The 22,961-nt window shown below is 44.0% G+C and overlaps 3 protein-coding genes across 3 annotated transcripts; 2 read left to right on the forward strand and 1 right to left on the reverse strand.

Annotated features, from left to right (window-relative positions):
- Window positions 1-216: 216 nt before the first annotated feature.
- Window positions 217-7,444, reverse strand: K441DRAFT_696493 (uncharacterized protein; the record flags this gene model as incomplete). Its single annotated transcript, XM_067652890.1, has 2 exons — window positions 7,184-7,444; window positions 217-7,081 (listed from the first exon to the last, which is right to left on the reverse strand). Exons 1-2 carry the CDS (start codon window positions 7,276-7,278, stop codon window positions 217-219), a joined length of 6,960 nt encoding a protein of 2,319 aa, XP_067503782.1. The 5' UTR covers window positions 7,279-7,444.
- A 178-nt stretch (window positions 7,445-7,622) lies between these two features.
- Window positions 7,623-9,343, forward strand: K441DRAFT_696494 (PCI-domain-containing protein). Its single transcript, XM_067652891.1, has 2 exons — window positions 7,623-7,997; window positions 8,055-9,343. The coding sequence occupies exons 1-2, from the start codon at window positions 7,730-7,732 to the stop codon at window positions 9,059-9,061; spliced, it is 1,275 nt and encodes a 424-aa protein (XP_067503783.1). The 5' UTR covers window positions 7,623-7,729; the 3' UTR covers window positions 9,062-9,343.
- A 1,590-nt stretch (window positions 9,344-10,933) lies between these two features.
- On the forward strand, window positions 10,934-12,647 carry K441DRAFT_116089 (NAD(P)-binding protein). Its single transcript, XM_067639987.1, has 2 exons — window positions 10,934-12,056; window positions 12,129-12,647. Exons 1-2 carry the CDS (start codon window positions 11,307-11,309, stop codon window positions 12,459-12,461), a joined length of 1,083 nt encoding a protein of 360 aa, XP_067503784.1. The 5' UTR covers window positions 10,934-11,306; the 3' UTR covers window positions 12,462-12,647.
- Window positions 12,648-22,961: the final 10,314 nt, after the last annotated feature.

Here is a 22,961-nt window from a genome sequence, read left to right on the forward strand (position 1 = left end):
CCTACCACATAACACCAGACCGTATCTCATGCACCCCTTTTCCACCACTCCAAATAATGCTAGCGGGAACTTCCTTCCTAATAGTCGTAACACAATAGACCCGCTCACCACCCCCTCCTACAGCACCAGAAAATCAAATACCCAGCAACAACCAAAGCAATAAAAGATTCATAATCCACATAACGCTCACTAACAATCTGAGACAACTCCATTCGCTTATTCAACCAAAGACCCCTCTTCAGCGGCCCGGCGGAAGTAATCCGCTTCGCTGTGCTCTAGCGCTGTGCTCGGAACCTCGGTGCCGATGCCACTGTCACTAGGAGCCGTGAAGAGAACCATGTCTTTCTGCGCGTTTCCTTCTCCTGAACCCGCGTTTGTTTCATTATGCTCATGACCACCCTCCGTGTGATCATCCCCACTCACTTCATCCTCCTCTTCGTTAATCGCACCGTTTAGCATTGTTGACTTAGCGGTCGAGCCGTAGCTAGTTCGCCTGTCGACATCGCTTCCAGTGAGGTAAGACCCAGTTCCGTAAGTATACTCGCTATCCACCGGGCCGTAACTAACCCTGCTCTCCGAGTAGCCGGGAGTGTTACCGTCAGCATAGCTGTCTACGTACGAACCGGTAGCAGTAGCGTAACTGTGTCTCCGCTCAGTACCTGCATCGCTCCCAAGATCGTCGTGCTCGCCATTATAGTCGTCTTGCTCAAGATCGCGCGGGCTGTTTTCAATCGTACGGGAATTTTCGTCACCATCGACGTCGCTCTCCTCACTGAAGGCCTCGTTCTCTTTACTATTCACTGCAGACAAGCTATGGCGTTTGCCCCATGACCTCTTCCGCATGAACTGCGTCTTGACGGAATGACTACGCTTGAGATTGCTAAGACCGTTTGACATGTTGCTCGATGCGTCGGAGTAAGCTTGGGCGCCAGTAGGAACATTGTTTGTGATTTGACTGAGAGAAAGAATGCGGCGGCTGGCTGGGTTGAGTGGAGGCCCGTTGCGACGTATGGCAGGACGTGGCCTCAGTGCTAAGGCCAGGCCGTTTGCAGCTGCGCTTGGAGAAGTCATGTTTCCTAGTGTGCTCTGGGATACATTGCTTGGAACGCGTTGTTTCTTTGATTTGCCGGGGCCCTTGTTGGACTTGGAGAGAAGAAGAGCGCGAGAGTGATCCATAATGCCATTAAGAATACGGCGTTCCAAGGCATCGGCTTTAGCGTCCATAGCGTGGAGCTCTTCGCGACGAATCTCGAGAGCTGTTTGCAGTGATGACACTTCCCCAGTAAGACGGACCTTTTGGTTGGCGAGGTTTTCTCTTTCGACCTGTAGAGCGGCTACTATGGAAAGAAGAGAATCTTTCTCCTCTTTAAGACCTTGGATGTCGGTTTCTAGCTGCTCTTTCTGGGCTAGTCTACGTTCAAGGACAAGAGCAACCTCTTCAGCTTCTCGCTCTTTACTCTCGTGCCCTTCGGTAATTAATTGAGTTTGCTTTGCTACGAACTCGGTTACTTCGGCTGCCGTATTCATGACCTGGCGGTGAATTTGATCAAGGCGATCCAGCTGCGCGGTAGACTTCTCAGCATCACTAGCATGATTCAAGAGTCTATCGAGTTTCTCCTGAACTTGATCATCGCTTGCGTAATTCAAGAGCATGTCGAGTTTTCCCTGAACCTGAACATCACTTGTGTGATTCAGGANCATGTCAAGTTTCTGCTGAACTTGGCCATCATCATACTTTTCCGGTAACTCAATGGCTTGTGGAGGTGGAGGCAGAAGAGCGGGTAGATTAGAGAAGTTGTTCCTCATTTCTTCGGCGCGGGCTCTAGTTTCATCGGCGATGGCTCGAACCTGTTCCTCGGTGGACATTTTAGCTTGTTGAGAATGTTCATAGTGTTGGTTAACGAGAGCTAAGATCTCCTGCAAAGTCACTATAAACTTGGGGTGAAACTCGCTCACGTCTCCCTGAAGGTCGTTGATTGCGCGTAGAGCATCCGCGACTTCACCGCGAGTTTGTTGATGCTCTACCTTAATATCTCCGTGATGCTCATCGAGCTTTGCGACGGTCTCATCGATACGACCAAAGACTGTCTGAGAGTCCTGTGCCATCTTGTCGCTGGTTTCAGTAAACGAGGTGCCCAGTCCAGTAATCGATGCGCCGAGGGTGTCTATTGTCAGCCTGAGCTCTTCCGCCATAGCCTTAGTGTTGGCAAGAATCTCTTCTTGCTGAACAGCCTTCTCTTCCATGGCCTTCGCTTGTGCTTCCACGAGTAACTGAGCATCGTCATACTTTGCCATAATAGTATCAAAACGTTCATCGAGCTTCTGGCACAACTCGGCAATGATGGCCTCCTTTACTTCGTTATGTTTCTCCAGCGTAGCTGCCGACTTTTCGTCCTGCTCGATTTTCAAGCCTTCCACTGAGCCATGAGCCCGTTCGAACTCTCTGGTGACCGTCTCCATAAGCTCTTTAACGTCGGCAGTGATGTTGAAGTTGGAGCCAATAGTATCTTCAAGACTCTTGAAGGATTCTGTCAGACCATCTACCCCTTGTCCCCCTTCGCGTAGGTTATTCTTAATGTCTTCCTTGATCTCATCCAAAACAACCTTCACGTCGGCGATGCTCTCAACCAAGCTTTCCGCTTCCTTCTTGCGATCGTCAAACGCTTTAGCTGTAATTGCAATGTCTGCCTCATAGCTATCCTTCATTTTGTCATGGCTGTCCCGGAAGTCGTGGATAAGACCAGTCAATTGCTCAACATCGGCTTTAGAGGGGAGTAGGTCGGCCTCGGGAATCTTCATCTCCTCGACCTTACTCTTAATATCCATGCAAAGGAGCGCAAGGGTATCAACGTCAGTTTTGGTAAGTTTCTCGCCTTCGTCCTCGGCAGGCTTGGCTTCTTTAAGCTCCTCCAACACTGTCTTCATATCTTGCACCAAAACTTCAACAACGGCTACGTCGCCTTTGGTCGCACCGCTCTCCTCTATACGGGCAGCAAGGGTTTCGATCGCGTCGTTGGAAGCCCGGACAACGGCTTCGACAGTTTCGATATGTTCCTTAGTCACCGCATCGGCAGAGTCGGGGAAGGAAATTTCGTCGATAGTTGCTTTAGTATTTCGCAGAAGGGTTTCAATGGCATCAGTGTCCTCCTTCGTTGCCAAGCCGTCAACATTCTCGCGTTCTCGTGTCTCAATGAGAGATACTTGTGCCTGGATGTCTTTCAAGAGCTCTTCGATTCCGACTAGATCATCCTTCATTGCGCTATCGGGCGCCGGCTGAGGCTCAGGTAGAACAGTTGGTGGGGGCGGGTTTTGGATGTTGGCATCCATTGCTTCAACCTTGATCTGCAGCTGGGCAAGCATCACCTCCATCTTCTCCAGGTCATTACGGCGAAGAGAATCCGAGATGCTCTTCACCGCAGGAATTTCGCGAGTGATTGCCGTTTCAGGGTCTTCAGCCAGTACTACCTCATTTCCTGTGGGAATTACTTCCTCCTCTACCTCCTCTACCTCCTGCTTTCCTTTTAAGCGGTCCATGTCTTCTCGGAGGCTGGCAAGACCATCTTTGAGTGTGTCTAAGATTTCGTATGAGACTGTCATATCCACAGGCTTGTCAACCATCTTAGCTACGTCAGATTTAAGACTCTCGAGACCCTCATTTAGTGCATCAAGGATTTCCCCTGTGGCTGACATTTGACGGTCAGGATTGTCTATTCTCTTTTCTAGGTGAGAGCGGAGATCGTCGAGACCTAATCTAACTGCGTCCAGGACTTCCTCAGTGTCAGCTCGAGAATTGTGACGAGCTAGACCTGTGGCGATTGATTGTCGAAGTTGCTCAAGCTCTCCTCGGAAAGCTTCTAGTAACTCCTCATTAAGACCGACTGGCTGAGGTCTAGAGACGTGGCCGCGGATCTCGTCCAAGCCAGTTCTTAGAGTTTCCAATATCTCCTCCTTCTCTACGGAGTCGCCGCTTCGCACAAGGGCGGTTCCAAGAGTCTCACGCAAATGCCCAAGCTCCCCTTGGATTGCGCCCAGGGTCTCCTTAGACACATCGCCCTGCTCGGCAAGTAGTTGTGTTCGAAGACCGTCGAAGGATTCCCGGACAGCATCAATTATGTCGTCTTTATCTGGGGCAACTGACCGAACAAGCGTGGTAGCAAGGGTTTCTCGAAGGTGTTCGAATTCTTCTTTCATTAATGCATAAACGTCGTCATTGGAATTGACAACCGTGTCAGAGACACTGAGCTTCGCTTGGATGCTCTCGAATCCCCTTTGTAGTCCCCCTAGGATTTCGTCCTTGTGAGAAGCGCTTCCACCAAGTACAACGTCTTTGAGTTGCTCGAACTCTTCTTTCATTGCCTCGTTCATCTCGTCATTTGGCGGATCATCAAGATCACGGATAGCGACTTGGGATTTCATGCTTTCGAATCCAGAATTCAGAGCTTCGAGGATATCATCCTTGTCCTTGGCAGCCGGGAGGAACTGTGAGCTAAGTTCTTCATGGAGATGCTCGAATTCCGACTTGATATATGCAAGCATATCTCCACGGCTAAGAGCATGATCGCCGCGAGGACCTTCAGCGACAAACCCTTGCACATCCACTCGAAGTCGTTCCAGCTCACCCTTCATGGTGTCGATGATCTCATCTTTCCCGGTCACATCTTGAGCTTTGTCGACGTATGATTCAATCTCTGCACGCAGCGTCTCAAGCCCGTCCTTGATGGCATCCAATACCTGCTCCGTATCTCTGCCATTCGCAGAAGAGTATGATTTGAATTCACCTCGCATATCATCGACAAGCTCTTGGAGACGAGTCATGACTTGCTCCCCATAGCCCTCTAATGGAGTACGGGATCCTTCGAGCCCTGCCTTCACTGCTTCAAACAGGTCTTCCCGGCTGATCTCAATTTCCCGTGGGCCGTTAGGATCATGATTTGCAAGTCCCTCCTTGACAGCATCAAGAACGATTTCCTTCGTAATCTCGAGATCTTGAGACGCTGCTGTTATGGCCATCGTAGGCTTGAGCTCTTCAAGGCATTCACGAACTGCATCTAGCATCTCCTCACGGATTTCGTGTGCTTCGTTTATCGGTGCGGGAGGGTTGAAATGTTGGAATGCTTCGTGAATCGCATCCATCACTTCCTCTTTGCTAACACCGGTGGGCTCGGGAGAGGGGGCAGAGTTGCGATAGTCCTCCAGTCCTTCCCTGAGACATTGAAGGATTTCGTCTCTCTCAAGACCAAATTGCTGAAGTTCAATCTCTGGTTTATAGGATTCATAAGCTTCCTTGACTGCGTTCAGGATGGCTTCCTTGTCTAATCCAGGGTTGACGTGCGCCGAAGGACGATCAAGACCGCGTTCCGCCAAAGCATGTTTGACTACATCGTAGACTTCTTGGCTATCCACCGTGTTTCTTGATAAACTCGATGAGCTGGACTGTCGGCGCTTTTCCCGGATGACACGATCCATATGCTCCTTGAGTTCCGCTAGCCCCTCTTGCACAATCCTTCCTATGTCCTCTTGGGGTTGACCGCTTTCGATTGCGGGAGGACCCCCTCGGGCTTTATCAGTTTCGTCAATTTTACGCCCAAGTTCCCTGCCCATGCCTAATACCTCTCCACGAAGGTCACGGACAAGCGACTTGGTTTCGGCAGTCATACAGCCAGATTCCGTCACGCTATCCTTGATCTTACGCAGATATTTCAACATCTCTTCACTCACAAAATCAGCAGCCTTGGGACTGGAGTACGGCTTCTGGCCATCTGCACAGTTGGACATCCCAAAGCTGGCGTTGATATCGCGCGTCGTACGAGCCAAGGGCCCGGTCCCAGGTGATGGTTGGAAACCCGCCCCGGCTCCGTTTATTCCAGCACCATTACCGCCTCCTCGAGCAATAAGTGCTTGGCTCTGCGACCCTTCTTTGATGAATTCCACAAGCTCTGTGACCTTCTTAGCGGTCTCGCCCGACTCTTGCTTTGCTTTATCGAATAGCGTTGACAAAGTGGCAAGGAGTCTTTCCTGGCCATCTTTTGTCACCATTTCGCGAATGATCTTTTCCAGCATTGCGACGCTTGCTGCGCCTTCAACAGAGTATGGATTTGGGCTCCCCACTCTATCGTCAATGAGGAAACTGCCTGGTGAAGGAATTCTAGGTAGCGAGAAAGTCTTGGAGGGTCCTGGGGGAGTTGAATTTAGGTCCTTTCTTTCGCCGTACCCCGCGCTGAACGCGCTATTTGATCGAGGCATATCTGCAGGTGGTCCTAGAAACACCCCATGAGGTACCTGGAGATTGACAGTGGTGACTAATTCCCTTAAACATTTCCGGATGTCCTCGTCCCGAGAGTTTGTGGCTTCTTTGAGACTGACTAGATCTGTAGCATTATCTTTGCTTCGGCGGCTGAGCTGAGCCATTTCTTTCTGAAGATTTGATGCAATATTCGTAATACTCAAGAGCTGGGATGAGATGGCTTCGAAGGTTTGCGGTGACTTCATCGTCGAGTTTGAGTTGGTGATATTCGATAGAGGAGGATCGAGATGCTCTCGTGGGACAGACATCGTCTGTAGTGCTAGCATTGTTGCTGATGGTGGCGTATTTTCCCCAAGTATAGCCTTTTGAAGTGGTCTACTGGAGGGTCGGAGAGCAGGAGTCTCTTTTAGAATCTCGCGGCCAATAGGTGTAGGTGTTCCGGATCTAGTTGGACTCTTCTCTGGAGAGCTCAACAGATAGTCCCTGTCATGCTCTCGACTTTGAGTAGGAGTACCTGACCTTGTGATCGGTCGCTCTGGTGATCGATCCGGGGATCGAACACCATCAAGGAAACTTCGTAAGTCCCTGACACTGGTAGTTTGCAACGACTGCATCCGCTTATGCTGAGCTCCTTTGATCAATGATCGCTCGGGTGACTTCTGTGGCATAGGATTGGTTGTATATGAGCTGGCTGGTGCACTCTCTCGTGCCTTCTCTTCCAGTGCCCTGGCCGTAGCAGCAATGACTGCGGATGTATTCGGTCTAGTAGAAAGATTTGGCGAGCCTGGGTTTAGAGGAAGTGGAGGGGGTGCGCGGTCAGGATCAGAGCTGTCCCACCTGAGAGCCCGAAGACGGTTGATCAGCGGCATCTCTCATGATTCAATGAAGGAAGCGCAGAAGGTTCTGTTGACGCCTGAAGAGAATAGAGAAAATGCTTACATGGGAATAGGTGACCTGTTAGCTTCAGAGAAGGAATGTTGGTGCTTGATCACTAAATCTCTGTCACGAGACTCTTCCCTCTCAATCGAAGGCATTGTGTAGAAGTGCTGATATGTCGGGAAAAGTGGTACGGAATGTAAAGCGGAATGGAATACCAAAACCCAAGCGCGTTTAGATCAATTGCATTACTGCTCAGTAGAGCTCTCTATGCTTAGCGATCCAGCGCGTACGAGAGGCAGTAGAAGTGTGTCCAGGTGTGAAAATGGTGGTAACAGTGGTGATGAGGATGGTGATGTTGACACGAGTTGGTAAACAAACTTATGTGGCCCGTGCGGTTACCACGTCTCCCCGGGCCTTCGCCGGCGCCTCTAGCCAAGCCCTTGCTAAGCCCATTTTGAGCTCACTGCCAGAGCTTCTGGCTTCACTAATACGACCTCTTCTCACGATATTACCAGCTCCACCCCCACCACTTCGTTTAACATCATCAAAGCCTTTCTCCTTGGCTTGGTTATCTATTCTCTTTCCCGATCCCCCCGATACCCAAAAATGGCGCCGGCGACCGACAACGCGAAGCGGATAGAAGAGGCGCAGAAGCTGGCGAAGAGTGAGCCTGCTAAGGCTGAAGCTACCTACCAAGAGGTGCTGTCTAAGGATCCGGGGTCAAGCGATGCTGCGGTGAAGAGCTTTGAGACTGCTCTTGTGGGTCTTGGAGAGTTATACCGAGATCAGAAGAAAGTGGATGAGCTTGCGGAACTCGTTCGTCAAACACGCTCGGTGCTATCATCTTTCGCAAAGGCAAAGACTGCCAAACTAGGTATGTAGTGATAGTAAAACTATCTAGGAGCTCTTTTTTAACCATGTGCGAATCCAGTGCGACAGCTCCTCGACCTCTTTACTACCATACCGAGCACCACCGACATCCAAATCTCCGTTACGAAATCATGCATAGAGTGGGCTATCTCGGAAAGGCGTGGCTTCCTACGTCAAAATCTCGAAACTCGTCTTGTCTCTTTGTACATGCAGAAACAATCCTATTACGATGCTCTCACACTCATCAACAGCCTCCTCAAGGAGCTCAAGCGGTTAGACGACAAACTTGTTCTTGTAGAAGTACAGCTTCTAGAATCCAGGGTATACCATGCTCTAGGCAACGTGCCGAAAGGGCGCGCTGCTCTTACTTCCGCACGAACATCAGCTGCGTCAGTATACACACCTCCGCTACTGCAAGCTGGGCTTGATATGCAGAGCGGCATGCTACATGCAGAAGACAAGGATTTTAACACCGCCTTCTCTTATTTCATCGAGGCTATGGAAGGATATCACTCACAAGATGAGGCGCAGAAAGCAACATCAGCACTACAGTACATGTTGCTCTGCAAGATTATGCTTAACCTTGGTGACGATGTCACTTCCCTCATGACATCAAAGCAAGCAATCAAGTATGCAGGCAAAAACCTGGATGCGATGAAAGCCGTTGCTCGTGCACACACCAACCGTAGCCTCGAGGAATACGAAACGGCGCTTTCTGACTACAGGTACGAGCTTGGAAGCGACAGATTCATCTCGAACCACTTACGACGACTTTACGATGCCATGTTGGAGCAGAATCTTATCAAGGTAATTGAACCATTCAGCCGAGTGGAAATCGACCACGTCGCAAAGATGGTGGGTCTCGATACGCAGCAGGTCGAACGTAAGCTCTCTCAGATGATCTTAGACAAGGTTATCATCGGTGTGCTGGATCAAGGGGCAGGATGCCTTATCGTGTACGACGAGGCGGAGCGGGACCAGGGATATGATGCAGCATTGGAGACAATTGAAAAGCTAAGTAGCGTTGTCGATGTGCTTTACACAAACCAAGCATCTTTACTGGAGTAAGGGCTGGCCGCTAGAGGGTTTGTCTGCAAACCTTCTACTTCGGTCGAATGTTTTAATATATCATAGACAGGCCCAGGAGCAATGCAACAAAGCGAATCTTGTTGTGCATTGGTACTTTCAATCGAGAAGACCACATTGCTTCACAACTTTGGAAAAATCCTATTTCGTATCCTTTGTTGAGGGATCGCCTTCCGGGGCAAGTGACTATTCTTAAAGTACGCTCGCTTTGCGCTATTTACGGGCACACCTACAAAATGCAATTTAGTCCACACTGTCCCAACGACCATTTATCTAAACGAGTGTTTAGTCCTCGCATCATCCTCCCTTCAGGGTTTGTTCCCTTTTTTGCAACTCTTTGTTATATGAAGGCCAGATTACCTCATTCCTCATAACCTGGTCCCGGTTTCATTGCTTATGGACCTGTTTGACCAAAATAGCCAAGATGTACGCTGGGCTTTTCGCGCTTGCTTCAAGAGTGAGTGCTAAAGGTGTCTATCTAGCAGCATAAATGCTGGATGCATCACTTCAATCTGCGACTAGTTCTTTCAAATAAGGCAAAGCTCGACAAGCAGCGTAATCAGCTTAGATGTAGCCCATCTCTCGGGCCATTACATTTCCATTTCATGATGATGCCTGCAGGAATGCCTGTGCCAGCTACCCATCCAACCCACCACAGGAAGTCTGATAAGCACTATGCTTTGAAGCTTGAAGCATGAAACTGTGAAGAGGTCACGATCTCTGGACTGGACGAAGTCGGGCCCACAGGCTAAAGCCCATCTCTGCAGACTTCTACTTTTTCTGATACACTATCAACGTAATCGCCAGAGACTGTTGGCTTACAGGGGTATCTAAGTTCCTATTTTTTGGCCCCGATGCCTATGAGTGGTGGCCCGAGGGGCGGCAAGCGAGTCCCGACCTCCGACGTCCTCAACTCTAAAGCCCAGCCATCTTTGCGCGAGCACCACATTCGAGCTCGACCCCGCTTTCTGCAGCTGACATTGATATAATTATCACATCGGTAAACTTGATTTGACATACAACGTGAGTAGAGTCGCAGGGATACACGTGAACCTTTCCTGCAGCCCAGCGGCAGCCCTATGTGTAAACAAACCCTTGTCCACAACGCTGATTTGCTAGGCCCTGTTGGTCATACTTCTTCGTCCTGCCCACGCCCGCAGGGTGCTACGGAAGCTTTCTGGAGGTCAGGAAAGCTAGGGAACCGGTCACCCGGTACTAGGTCTCTGAGGAACAGGTTAACGGTTGTTGGGGCACTGGCGCTAAGTAGATTGCGCAATTGAATAGGCCAGTTCCCCAACTCCCGCAGGCCGAGCTCACCATCCCCCACGAAGCAGGAGCTACCATCGGCATCCTCCTCAGCCCGACTAGCTGCTGCTCTCCGTGTTTTGCTCGGGGGAAGCGTAGGATGGCTCTGCAGTCGGGCGGGATCGGACCGCCACTCTTCAAGCTTGCCTCGCCGCAGGTACCCCATGTGTACCATGCCAAATCAAACAACACGGCTTTAGCATCAGTTATTAATTCAACTCTGCCAACACGAATTTTCAACCATGTCTTCGCGCTAGATGCCTACCTAGGGCTCTAACTTAAGGCTTAGCTAGCAGAGGAAACTCTTGTCCAGCCAGCCTTGGCGAACACGCGGGAATTGTCCATCTAGGCATGCAGCTTTGCGCCACCTGGCTTGAGCGGGCCTCATCCGGCGTGTTTCATGAAAGGCAACCTAGGCGGTCCTATTGATCTCGTACAGGTCAGGAATAAAGTGGATTTTCACACATGTGGGAATGGAGCAATACTGCGGGGTCAGCCTCGCTTGTAAGCCATCGAAAAAAGGTCTCTTTTGTTTTGGTGCAATAGGAACGTTGTATCTCTCTTATTAGTACACCTAACAACTATCATCTCCGTTCCTACACATGCATCGCAGCATCGCAATCACACGCAATAGTGGCAGCCAGCTTAATCCCCGACTGTTCATTTATGTTATCTCCTAATCTGGTGCGACTTATGTTGGGTTAGGCTTGCTGATGATCAATTCTCTCAACGAGGCTTAACCACTGTGGAAATAGCGCTAGCCACGGTGCGCGGACCCAGGGAAAACTATTAAGTATCGATATTCCCTTCTACACATCACCGCCGTCACCAATTCCAGTCAACCGACTCCGCTTTTCTCTTCAACAACTTGTCCGCTCGACCTTCGGACTCCGGCGTCAGCATTCAACAAAACCTCCGAGATATGTCCCCCAAGCGAGTTTTGCTAACAGGAGCATACGGCTTCATTGGCTCGCACATTCTCGATCAACTATTGTCCTTCAGCATCTCAGTCCGCGCTGTGGTGGGATCGGAGACAGAACGAGAGGCTCTAAGGAATCAATTTCCCTGCACCACTGAGGCCGAACTCGACTTCGCGATAGTTCCGGACGCAGATCTGCTGGCGCCTCGTGCGTATGATGATGCGCTGATCGCAACTTCAGAGCCTTTCGACACCGTTATTCACACTGTGTGTGCTGGTTCGTCAGAGGAGGATCGTTTCTCTCATTTCGTCAATCTACAGAGTGACAGTAAAAAATCATTTCTGGAGAGCGTCAGAGCATTCGCACCGAGAGTTCGGAGGGTTATTATCACAAGTACCCTCACTTTGTTTGCCCGTTGGCTACAAAGTTCCGAGGTCGAAAGTCAAGCTCGTTTCAATACGTCATCTGTACAAAGTGTTGCGGCAGCAGATCCGGAATTCCTCCTCGCAACCTGTCGAGCAAGCGATGACCTCGTCAATGACCGTCTATGGAAATATATTGAAGATGAAAGGCCCGGGTTCGATGTTGTTGCACTTTCTGCACCGTCTGTCTATGGACCGTCAACTCGACACCCAAGAAAAATCATGGACTTAGAAGAGGGCAACCAGGTGATTTGGAGCATTCGCCATACAGCCTCCAATCAGAGAGCTGTATTTCCGTCTGACGGAATCAGTTACTACGCCGATGTCCGGGTAAGTGAGACGCGCGTATAACACAATTAGCAGGATTACTGCGGACCTGTCATGCTGATCCCGAGTCACTAGGATTTTGCCTTTGCGCACGTTCAAGCAGTCTTCATCCCAGAAGCCGGCAACAGGCGATTCACCATAGCTGCAGGGGTGATGTCTTTGCAGGCTGTTTCAAATATCTTGCGCACGCGGTTCCCTGAACTGGAAGACCGACTACCGCCTGGAGGCAACCAGGGCAAAGTGGCAATATCTAGGAAGTTTTCGAAGGATCTTGTCGATTCCGCCCCAGCGTCTGCAATACTTGGCCTAATTAAATATATTACCATCGAAGAGACGCTAGTGGACGTGACGAAGCAACTACTAGGGCTAGAGCATACAGTCAGAGGTGTCGGGAGTGGGGCAGGTTGATAGCATTATTGGTGTGAACTGGACGGATGGCTTTTCTCCTATTTCTACTCACGCATTGGTCGCATTACAGCTTGAAGCCTGACCTTCAAGATATACTCCCGAGTGTTTATCGTATTTCATCGGTAACACAGAGGGCTTTTTTTTCACATTGGGCAGATTTCCATTTATGATAACCACGAATCATTGAAACATACTAAGCAAAGATACTTAATGGTATGGTCCGAGAGATCGTTCTAGTGAGTAAGTAGTTGGTGGCTGAATTCGAAGTAATAGTGACTAGAAGTTGGGATGTTGGCGCTTGCGGAGTCAACCCCCAGCAAGACCTGTGACTGCAGTTCTGCAAACACTCACAAAAGGCACTACGGTCCTCTATTAACGGAAAAAAACCTGACGAAAGGCATCCGATTTGAGATTAGGCCCCCAAAACATTAAGAGTGAGGCAAAAAATCCAGAAAGAGCAAAGTAATGCGCTAGGCGGTTACTTCGGGGCTTGGACAACGGCCTAACGGACCTAGAAATACTACAGTAAAATGCGCGACCCATATTTAATCATTGCACTACACGTAGAGAGGATTCAGCTATCTTCTAGTAAGCTATCAACATGTGTCCAGCTGTAACCGACTACCGGTATCAGTACCCTGCCAAAACAGTACGCTGTCTCACTAGCGTACCACCCCGTCTCAACTGCGTATCACCCTGTTTTAGCTACGCATTGGTACCCCCCTTCATCTTATTACCTGTACCTTTTTCATGTATTTATACTACTTGATTTCCATAGATTTACAATAAAGTTGCTCGTTCAATTCCCACACACTGCAAAGCTTACACCAGCTGTGCTGTCCAAGACTTCTGTTGTTAACCTTGTCCAGCTCGACAAACTTTGCCACTAAAGCACCCCGATTTACCAATTTTGATCACCAAAACACGCTACCTTTGAGCCTCACATCATCTTCGTGTTTCCATTGGCATATTTTGCTCAATCTTAGGCCAGTGGCAATACGGATAACCCGCACGGGCAAAGGAGACGCATTCGGAAGGTGCTTGACAAAGGCTGATGATGCCACAGCCGCATTCATGAAGAGAAAGATGATCTCTAGCGACAATTGAAGTTATTTGGCATTATGGGAATATTATAGACCGCAAGAATGGTAGTTGCAACCGGCGGCTAAAGCCAGCGAGACACATCCACAGGCTGCAGTTCCATCAAAGAACCCCAATCGTTCTTCGGAATCTCTTCAGAGTGTGTGTAAAGCTGCCGGCCAATCTTTCGATACACAGCTGATGTCTCCACAACCTCGTTGTTGAAATGGTTTGATAGAAAACTAAGCGTGAACTGCAGTGACCTAACGTCTTTTGAACAGCACCCTTTTGAAGAATACAGCAGAATTTGAACACTTCAAGAATATTCTCAAGCATTCAAGAACTCTATCCAACCATACAAGCTGTGTTCGCTCCATTTACCTCCTCCGAGATTATCTGAGAACCTCCATGCGCATGGCCTTTATTCTTCCTCCTGAACTGACGACGTCCTATGCTATTAAACCAGAGATAATTATATGCGTAGCCGTTCCGCCCTTATACTAAATTGGTTTTGCATTCGGGGGCATGCCGTATCGAGAGCGTTATTTGAGGATTTGGTTTGTGGGTATGTCTAGGACAGGCTGTAGGCGCAGCAATCGAAGGCCTTTCTATCGCAATATGTGATAGAAAGGGAGTCCGTAGAGTATAGAGACGTAATATCGATGGCTCGTTTTATTTCATCTGGAGATACGATTCTGTAGACTAGTATTGCCCATTTGATGATTAGAAGAGTTTTGAAGGATGGCAAAACACCCAACCTTAGAAATTCACTAAAGGTACATGTACTTGCTTGAAATTATCGTTCCTTATTCCAACTCAATATAGAATGAAAAACTTGTGAAATTTGCCTCCAAGTTTCATGCCACAGCTCGCCAGCCAGTAGGACTGGCTGGGAAATGGTATTATCCTCTCTATATTTGTTTGAACGGTAATAATGGTATCACTGAATTTGCGGTCACTGATAGCCATGCGCGCCGGCTATGGACAAGGATCACTATGCATCAGTGCACGGTGATTCGATCTGCCACGAGTGCCACGAGTGCCACGAGGCTGTCGTAGAATCCCTTGACAGGATGGTGTCCACAGCTTGGCGCCAAGTCTAAGAACACCAGTATCGCATGTACATCAGTGCCAAGATATCAGGTCAACGAGAGCCTTCTATTGGCCGGCTCTTATCGATAAACTGTGGACGCAAACCATCATGTTAAGGGATTGTTCTGCCCCATACCGGCACACGGCTCGTTCCGGATTATTTCTGCTTCATACCGGAACAGATTGTCTTCAAAGAGGAACAAATCGTGTATTGCTTTGAGCGTCTTCATTCTAGATTAATTGCGTTATTCTAGAAAAGATTTAATATTATATTGAACTTTTGAAGCTATATAAAGCCATTTAATGAAGCTTTTTAGTAGATTTTAACCATTTCTATAAGTTAATTTAGAAAGTATGGTGCAGTCAATGGTTATAAATAATAATTAATATATAATCTTATTGATTTTGGGCGCAAAATAAGTAATAATATATCCTTAATATTATAATTAATCATCTAGTGGAGTATATTTAGAATAAAAATACAAGATCTTAATTTTTTAATGAGATTTTAAAAGGTTCTAGAGATTATATTTTACTACCCCCCTAACTACTATAATATTATTAAATTTCATCTAAACAAGATTACGCTGCGATTAATAAGTATATTTAAAGGCTTTTCCGCGTTATAGATATAGCCTATAAGTAGTAGAAGCTAATTAGGTAAGGGGTAATTAATTGCGTTCCCTAACACTAAAAATTAAAAATCTTATAAAGCTCCAATCTTACTAAGATCTATTAAAAACTGGGCCCTCCGAGGTTCTACTAGCCGTAGACTAATTGCCTATTTAGGTTTAGCGTAATTATAATTTAGATTTCTCCTAATTGCGCTAACCTTACTTACTTTATAATCTTCCTTTCCTTTACCTTACGCAGCCTTTATAGTAGGCTTAATTAATTGCCTTTTTAATTTGCTATTGTTAATTAAGGTAGTATAGGGCTTTATAATAAGGTCTCCTATTAAACTTGCTTTAATTAAGGGCTAAGCTAAGTACTAGTAAGCCTTCTATAGCCTCTTATAGGAGGCTCTATAGAACCCTTTATTAGTTAATTTATATAGGGCTTCCCTCTATAGCAGTATATAGAATACTCTATATTTCCTTTTTAATAACTATATCGGTAATTACTATATCCTTATTTATACGCACAGCTAGTAGGCCGTATAGTAGTTAGATAAGCTTTTACTACTTTTAAAAGTGGTATAATCTTACTATATAATTACAGCACCTGTTATACTAACCGCGTGCCTACGCGTTCGGTACGCCAGGTACGCGTTTACGCGTTCGGTGCACTAGTGTCGGACGGACAAGTCACTTATAAGAACTTTGTCGATTGAAGCTAGCTTTAGAAGCTCTCTATATATATAGTATTGGGGCAAAAGACTAACGACGACACTGACGACGATACTGATGACGATTTGGAACTATTACTTAATCGCCACTAGGTCGACATTGCCACTTAGTTAGTGATAGGTAATGAATAGGTAATAAGATATACGATGGCAAGAAACAGGGTGTGAGTTATAAGGTGGTACTTAACAGTGACCTTAATGTTTAATACCCCCCCCTAGCTGCTTAGTTAAGACTAAGCAGCTGAATAGAAAATAGAAAAAGTCACAATACTAATTTGGTATTAAGTTAAAGAAATCCATATAGTTACCTTATCTAATATTATCCAGATCAAACTAAATTAGATCCTTAATATTAACGAGATTTAATTATTAAACAAAGGCTTCGTGCTTCTGGCGCGGTAGGGCCTTCGTTAAGCCATCTACGACTATTATAGCGGTAGGTGTCTAGTTAATTTTAATTTAACTATTATATACTTCTTAGCGTAGCCAGTGGTAGTATATATTAACGTATTAAAGCTTTATAAAGAGCTCTTATCTGTCCTTTATAAGCAGTCTAATTATCTATAGATTATTATAGCTAATCGTTTATTCCTTATCTAAGGATAATTTAATTTCCCTAAAAAAGCGACTCTACTAAATTAACTTAGTTCCTACATGGGACAGAGCCGTAAGCTCTGCCTCTGTGCTTAACTTTATTACTAGCGTCTACTTTATAGAGCGCCAATTAATTGCTCCTCCGAATAGGGTAAACAAATATCCTTCTATACTACGTCTACTTATTAAATCGTCTCTAAACGCCGCGTCGCTTACCCCCATAAAGGCTTAACTTCCTATATTTTGTCCTAAGTATTTAATCGCCAGAGTCCTATTCTAATATAGGTATATAATTACTCGTCGAGCTGCGGCGTTATAAAGAGGTAAGGGGTTTTGTAGGAACTCTAATAGCTTGCTTAAAGCTCTAGCTATATTAGGTCTTATAATACAGGTCGCATAAAGTAGTAATCCGACCATCTTTTGGTAGATGTAGATCTCCTACTTTAAAGCTTCCTTTAGGTTAGGTAGGAGCTCGTCAGTGCTTATAGGTGTACTAACTAAGCGCATATTAGTTAGGTGAAATGTATTAGCGATCTTCTTAATATAGGAGTCTTGATAGAGCTATAGCTTTCTTTAACTTCTGTCTCTTAAGACTTAAATTTCTAGAAACCAGGACAGTTTACCTAGGTCCTTTATTTTATACTTCTTTATAAGTGCTTTCTTAAAGCTTTAGAGCTCTGATTAATTTTCTTTAGTAAAGGCAACGCAGATATCGTTTACGTAGAAGAATATAATTAGTGAGTTATTATAGTAGAGACACGGCTCTTTATTAACGGGCCTTAACCCTAATTTAATAAGTTAATTACTAAAGTCGTTATGCTATAGATATAGCAATCATCGAAGTCCATAAAGAGCTCTATATAGTAGTAGACATTTGCCCTTAATGGCAAATCCATCTAGACACTTAATGTAGACTATCTTGTTAATTAGGCTATTCGCGAACGTGTTAACAGCGTTACCTTACCAAACATCTAAATTAAATGCTGCGATAATTGCTGCGAGAGCTCTAAAGACTTTAGCTACTAGAGTTACTGCATAGGTATCCTTATAGATTAATTCTTATAGGTTACCTCTAATACAAAGTCGGGCTTTAAATTTTGTTAGGTATCCGTCCGTATTTGTTTTATAGGTAAATACCTAGGTAATAAGTACCGTTTTAATTAATAGTATCTTATCTACGGCTTTAAACGTTCTACGATTGTCTAGGTCTATATACTCCTTTGTAGCAGCTACTAGGAACTCTGCTTTATACTAGTAAGTTAGCAGCTCCTTCCAATTCTTAGGTAAAGGTAGAAGCTTATTGTGATGTATTTTCCTTTAATATTTAAGCCCTATATAAAAGGCTGCTTAAAACGGTTAGAAGGTGTCTACCTCTTTAAGGTAAGTTAAATAGGCTTTATTTTACTTTATTAGCTTCTTTAATCTTCTTCCTTATATAATATTATCCTTAGAGACTTTAGCTAAGTCTTTCTTCTTTAACTCCTCTGGGTTAATTTTAATGTACTTAAAACCGGGGCGTTAATGGGTAGATGGAGCGTAGGATCTTAAGGTATTTAAGGAGCTTAAATTGGTAGGAATTAATTGAGGTTCTGGCGTTAATTCTAGTGTAGGAAGGCCAGGTAGAGGATCGTTCTTTAAGGTGTCTGCTATAATTAAGTTATTAGCTTAAGTGTCTAGCTGCTTACAATTAACGATTTATCTTAGATTTCCACTAGAATCCACCTATAGATTTCAATTAATATCTACACAAATTTTATCAAAAATCTTATTATCCTTATCCTTATTTAAGTCCTCTTAAAGCATTCTATTGGGGTTAATTACATTAATTATCTCTAGCATTTAATCGGCCTTTTTTTAAAGCAAATTTGCAAGATCTAGCTGGCTATTATTATAGACAAGCCGCTTATTAAACGTAATATCTCTTATTTAAATGACCTTCTTTTCGCTTAGTATATATATTCAAAAGATATTCATTAAATTATACCCTACTAGATACCTAATATAGGCTCTAAGAGCAAGCTTTTGGGTACAAGGAATATTATACTTAAGTAGGTAGGCTCTACAGCTATAGGCACGTAAGTAAGCTATATTTAGCTTAGTTGGTAAAAGGCCTATTACTAATTAAAGCTTTTTAAAAGGCGTCTTCTAGTTAAGCCGTTAGCTTAGTATCCTATTTGTTATATACGCTACTACTTTAAAAACTTTAGGCTAGAGTTCTTCTAGTAGTCGTGCTTTAATTCGCATATATTAAAACTTCGTTATAATTACCCCCCTAGAACATTCCGCAGAACCGTTTTATTCTAGTATACTTAAAGCTAAGTACTCTACTATAATACCCTTTTCGGCTATCTAGTCATCAAATTTGTTTCTAAGCAATAACTTATTATTAATATAAATTATAGCAACTTTAAAGCCGTAGCATCGCTTAACTACATTATAATACTTAATAATTGCTTAGGTAGTTAATAACTTCTACGCGAATATCTTAACCTTATTTATTTAAACCAAATTATTAAGGAAATAGATTGCGTATTTATATCCGTTATAGGCTTTAATTCCCTAAATCAAATCCACATATATACGGAAGAAAGGTCTTATTACCTTATCTATAGGTGCCCTTCTTAATATTACCTTATAAGCCTTACTAACTATATAGGTTTTGCATTTAATTATTATAGGGCCTTATATAATTACCCTAGTCACTTCTTTAGGCAATCTCTTAATTATAGCACTTCCTACATATCTAAGTCGACTATACTAAAGCCGTCCGTCTACCTTTTAATTCGGTAAAGGTTCCATTAATTTAGCCGCAAAGGACGCGTCCTCCGTCCTAGGCTTTAATTCGTTATATTTGAGGGTTATTTAACTATAGTAATATCCGCAATATACGAACTTCTCGCCACCGCGACGGTAGAGGTAGTTGCCCTTATTATGCTAAAAGACACCCTTTTTATTAAGTCTTTAATTACAGACTAGATTTATATAAAATCCTAATATATATATAGCCTTATTTAGATAAATCTTCTGCTTTCCTAATAGGGTAATAATTATAACTTTAGCTGTTCTAAAGCCTTTAATAGTTTCCGTACTAGATCCTATATATAACTAATTACTAGCTAGTTAGATTTCACCTATAAACCTTATTTAGTCATTAATAATATATAGGGTTGTTATAGGGTTAAGAATTACACTATTACGGAGAGCGTAATTAGATATAATATAAGCTCCAGCTTAATTAACTGCGAAGCTTCCATATAGTTTACTAGGTAAGCTCTTTTACTCTACATTCTCTATATTCTCTGGCTTCTTATTAAATAAGGCTTAGCTCCTTAATTGGTCGATTAAGGCCTTAAATTCAGGTAAAGCCTTAGCAAGCTTCTGCTCTACTAACTGCATTTTTAAGTCGTTTGGTTTCCAACCTAATAGTTAAATTAACTTAATAAGGTAGAAGCATTTCCTCTACGGGTATAGCAATTTGTATAGGCACGGCTTTGTCCATTCCTTATCTAACCTTCTTAAAGATTTAGCTTCCGGTTTAGTTTCTAATTTAGGCTTATTAATTAGCTCTCCTTTAAAGCTTACTATATAGGAGCCCTACTAGCTTCTTACCTTTTAAGCTAAGTCCAATTAACGATAATTTCAATAGACCTTAATGATGACTTAAAGGGTAGGTAGTTTTTCCTTCTTCCTCTTAAGGTTCTGTAATTCGTTTTTCTAGTATTCTAACTATCCTAATAAGATAGATTTAACAGTATACATAAAGTCCTTAACTGGTCAATCGCTATCTACCTTAAGTAGTTTAACCTTTTTGCAGTTATTATACACCTTCTCCCACTTATAGAGCCACTTCTTAATATTTTAACTCTTTAGGGCTTTCTTTATTTTTAAATATTAGGTGGCTAGATTAACCTTCTAAGCGTTATTAGTTAGAGTAACTACCTGCTTAAGTAATACAAGGACATTATAGACGGTATTTCCTTTAAAGGTGTAGTTAATATAGTTACGGGAAATAGTGCTGATAATATAGGTGCGTAGAGACTTAAGGGCTGCTTCCTCTTTCTTATACCGCTTATAAGTATAGTCGTACTATTTTTATAAAGCTTAAAGCTCTTCCTTCTCGCCTTTATTAAGGGCTAAGAACGTAGTCTTCTAAGGATTAACAACTAATAGTGATGGCTCTAACAGTACTCTATATCTAGGTAGATTATTTTTCTTAATATCCGGATTAATATACTCCCATACACTCTTACCGTTAGCTCTATACTTAACGACACCAATTTATTAGTCCTAATCGTTTAGGCCTACTAGGATTATAGTATACGTCGTAATAAGGGTTTCGGATTATTAAGAGGACATTTTAAGGCTTCTACTATTTAGTTGACAATAGGGTAATTAGGGTTTCAAATTAAAGATAATGTAGTAGATGGCCCGGGCTTATAACTGTCGGACGGATAAGTTACTCATAAGAACTCTGTCAATTAAAGCTGGCTCTAGAAGCTCTCTATATACATAGTATTGGGGCAAAAGACTAACGACGACACTAACGACGATACTGACGACAATTTAGAACTATTACTTAATTGCCACCAGGTCGACATTGCTACTTAGTTAGTAATAGGTAATGAATAGGTAATAAGATATATAATAGCAAGAAACAGGGTATAAGTCATAAGGTGGTACTTAACAGTGACCTTAATATTCAACAACTAGCCACTCGCTTACGCGTCTGGTGCACTTATAAAGCACTAACTAATTAGGGGGAGGACGTATTAGTATATAGACCACATAGTCTGCTTTAATACAATTAACAGTCACCACTATCTAAATAAGCATACAATACTAAACGTATTTTATACCCCTAGACACGACTTATACCATTAAATTAGTACCAACACTAATTAGTAAGCGCGCATAGATTAGGAAATACGCACTCGCTTAAAAGACGTTTACGCTCTACCTTATAAGCCCCTATTTCAGTTAAAGAGAATCAAAGTACTTCAGATTTGGAAGACGTCTAACGCTCTACCTTATCTAGAACTACCTTAAATCTATACTGGTTTTAGAAGACGTTTACACTCCACCTTAATCAGATATATTAACCACTATACTAGTAATTAACGCGACTACGTCAAAAACGCAATCATACCGAGAACACAACCACCTCGAACCCCAACCCTTACTACACCCTACCTTAATACCCCGGCCTTCTCTCTAACCCCTTATAGAGACCTCTTACCCTTCTATAAACCGTTACGGACCTATTAACCACCTTTACGGACAACTATAAGACCCTTCCACCCGCTACGTACTACCCTATATAAGTATAGCAGATATTAAAAAGCAAGTTAATAAAGGTTAGGATAAGTAGAGGTAGGGAGTTGACCTTACGTCTATACCTAATATTAACAACTATATTAAATTTAAAACCCTTAAGTACGGATACTTTAAGTTTATAAACGTTGACCTATAGGAGCAATACTAGGAGGACTTCGCGGACTTTACGGAGGCTATCTTTAAAGCATGTAACCCTATTACTATCCGCAACCTATAGACCCTCCTACATAACTAAGGCGTATAGGTTAAAAGGAATAAACGAGTTACTATTACACAGTCCCTATATAACACAACATATAAAGAAAACCAAATAGAATAGACTAAGAAAGAACTCCTAGACAAATATAACACTACTAAGAAACTCTTTACTTGTCCTAAACTTAATATAATTACTAGCCTTACACCTAACCCACTTAACCAAATTTGTCCTACAAACATAAGCGGCTTTAAAACTAACCTTACTAGCTAAAATACACCTAATACCCAAGCTATAGACTATAATACCCCTATAACCCAAAATACGGACCAGATCACTTCTATTATTTAAGCCACAGATCCGCAAGCTATATATCCGCAAGCTACAGATCCGTAAGCCACATATCCGCAAGCTATAGATCCGCAAGCCATATATCCGCAGGCTACAAATCCGCAAGCTACGTATCCGCAAGCTACAGATCCGTAAGCCACATATCCGCAAGCTACAGATCCGCAAGCCATATATCCGCAGGCTACAAATCCGCAAGCTATATATCCGCAAGCTATAAATCCGCAAGTTACAGATCCGCAACCTACCTAAGTAAAGACCTACGGTAAGGAGCTAGCTAACCTAGCCAAGCTCTATACCAACGAGTCTAAATACAGCGGTAAAAACGATAATTTTAACTTTAAACTGACTATCTTTACGGACCTCTATTAGAAGGCTAATATTCCTAAATAGGCACTTAGCCAAGCCTACTTAACCATGCTGCGCGGCCTAGCCCTTAACTACTACTACACTAACCTTAAGAGTAAACCCCTCGGTGTTCCCTTTAATAAGCTATGCGAAGCTATAT

Source organism: Cenococcum geophilum, assembly GCF_001692895.1.
Source record: "Cenococcum geophilum 1.58 unplaced genomic scaffold K441scaffold_22, whole genome shotgun sequence".
Lineage (NCBI taxonomy): Eukaryota > Fungi > Ascomycota > Dothideomycetes > Gloniales > Gloniaceae > Cenococcum > Cenococcum geophilum.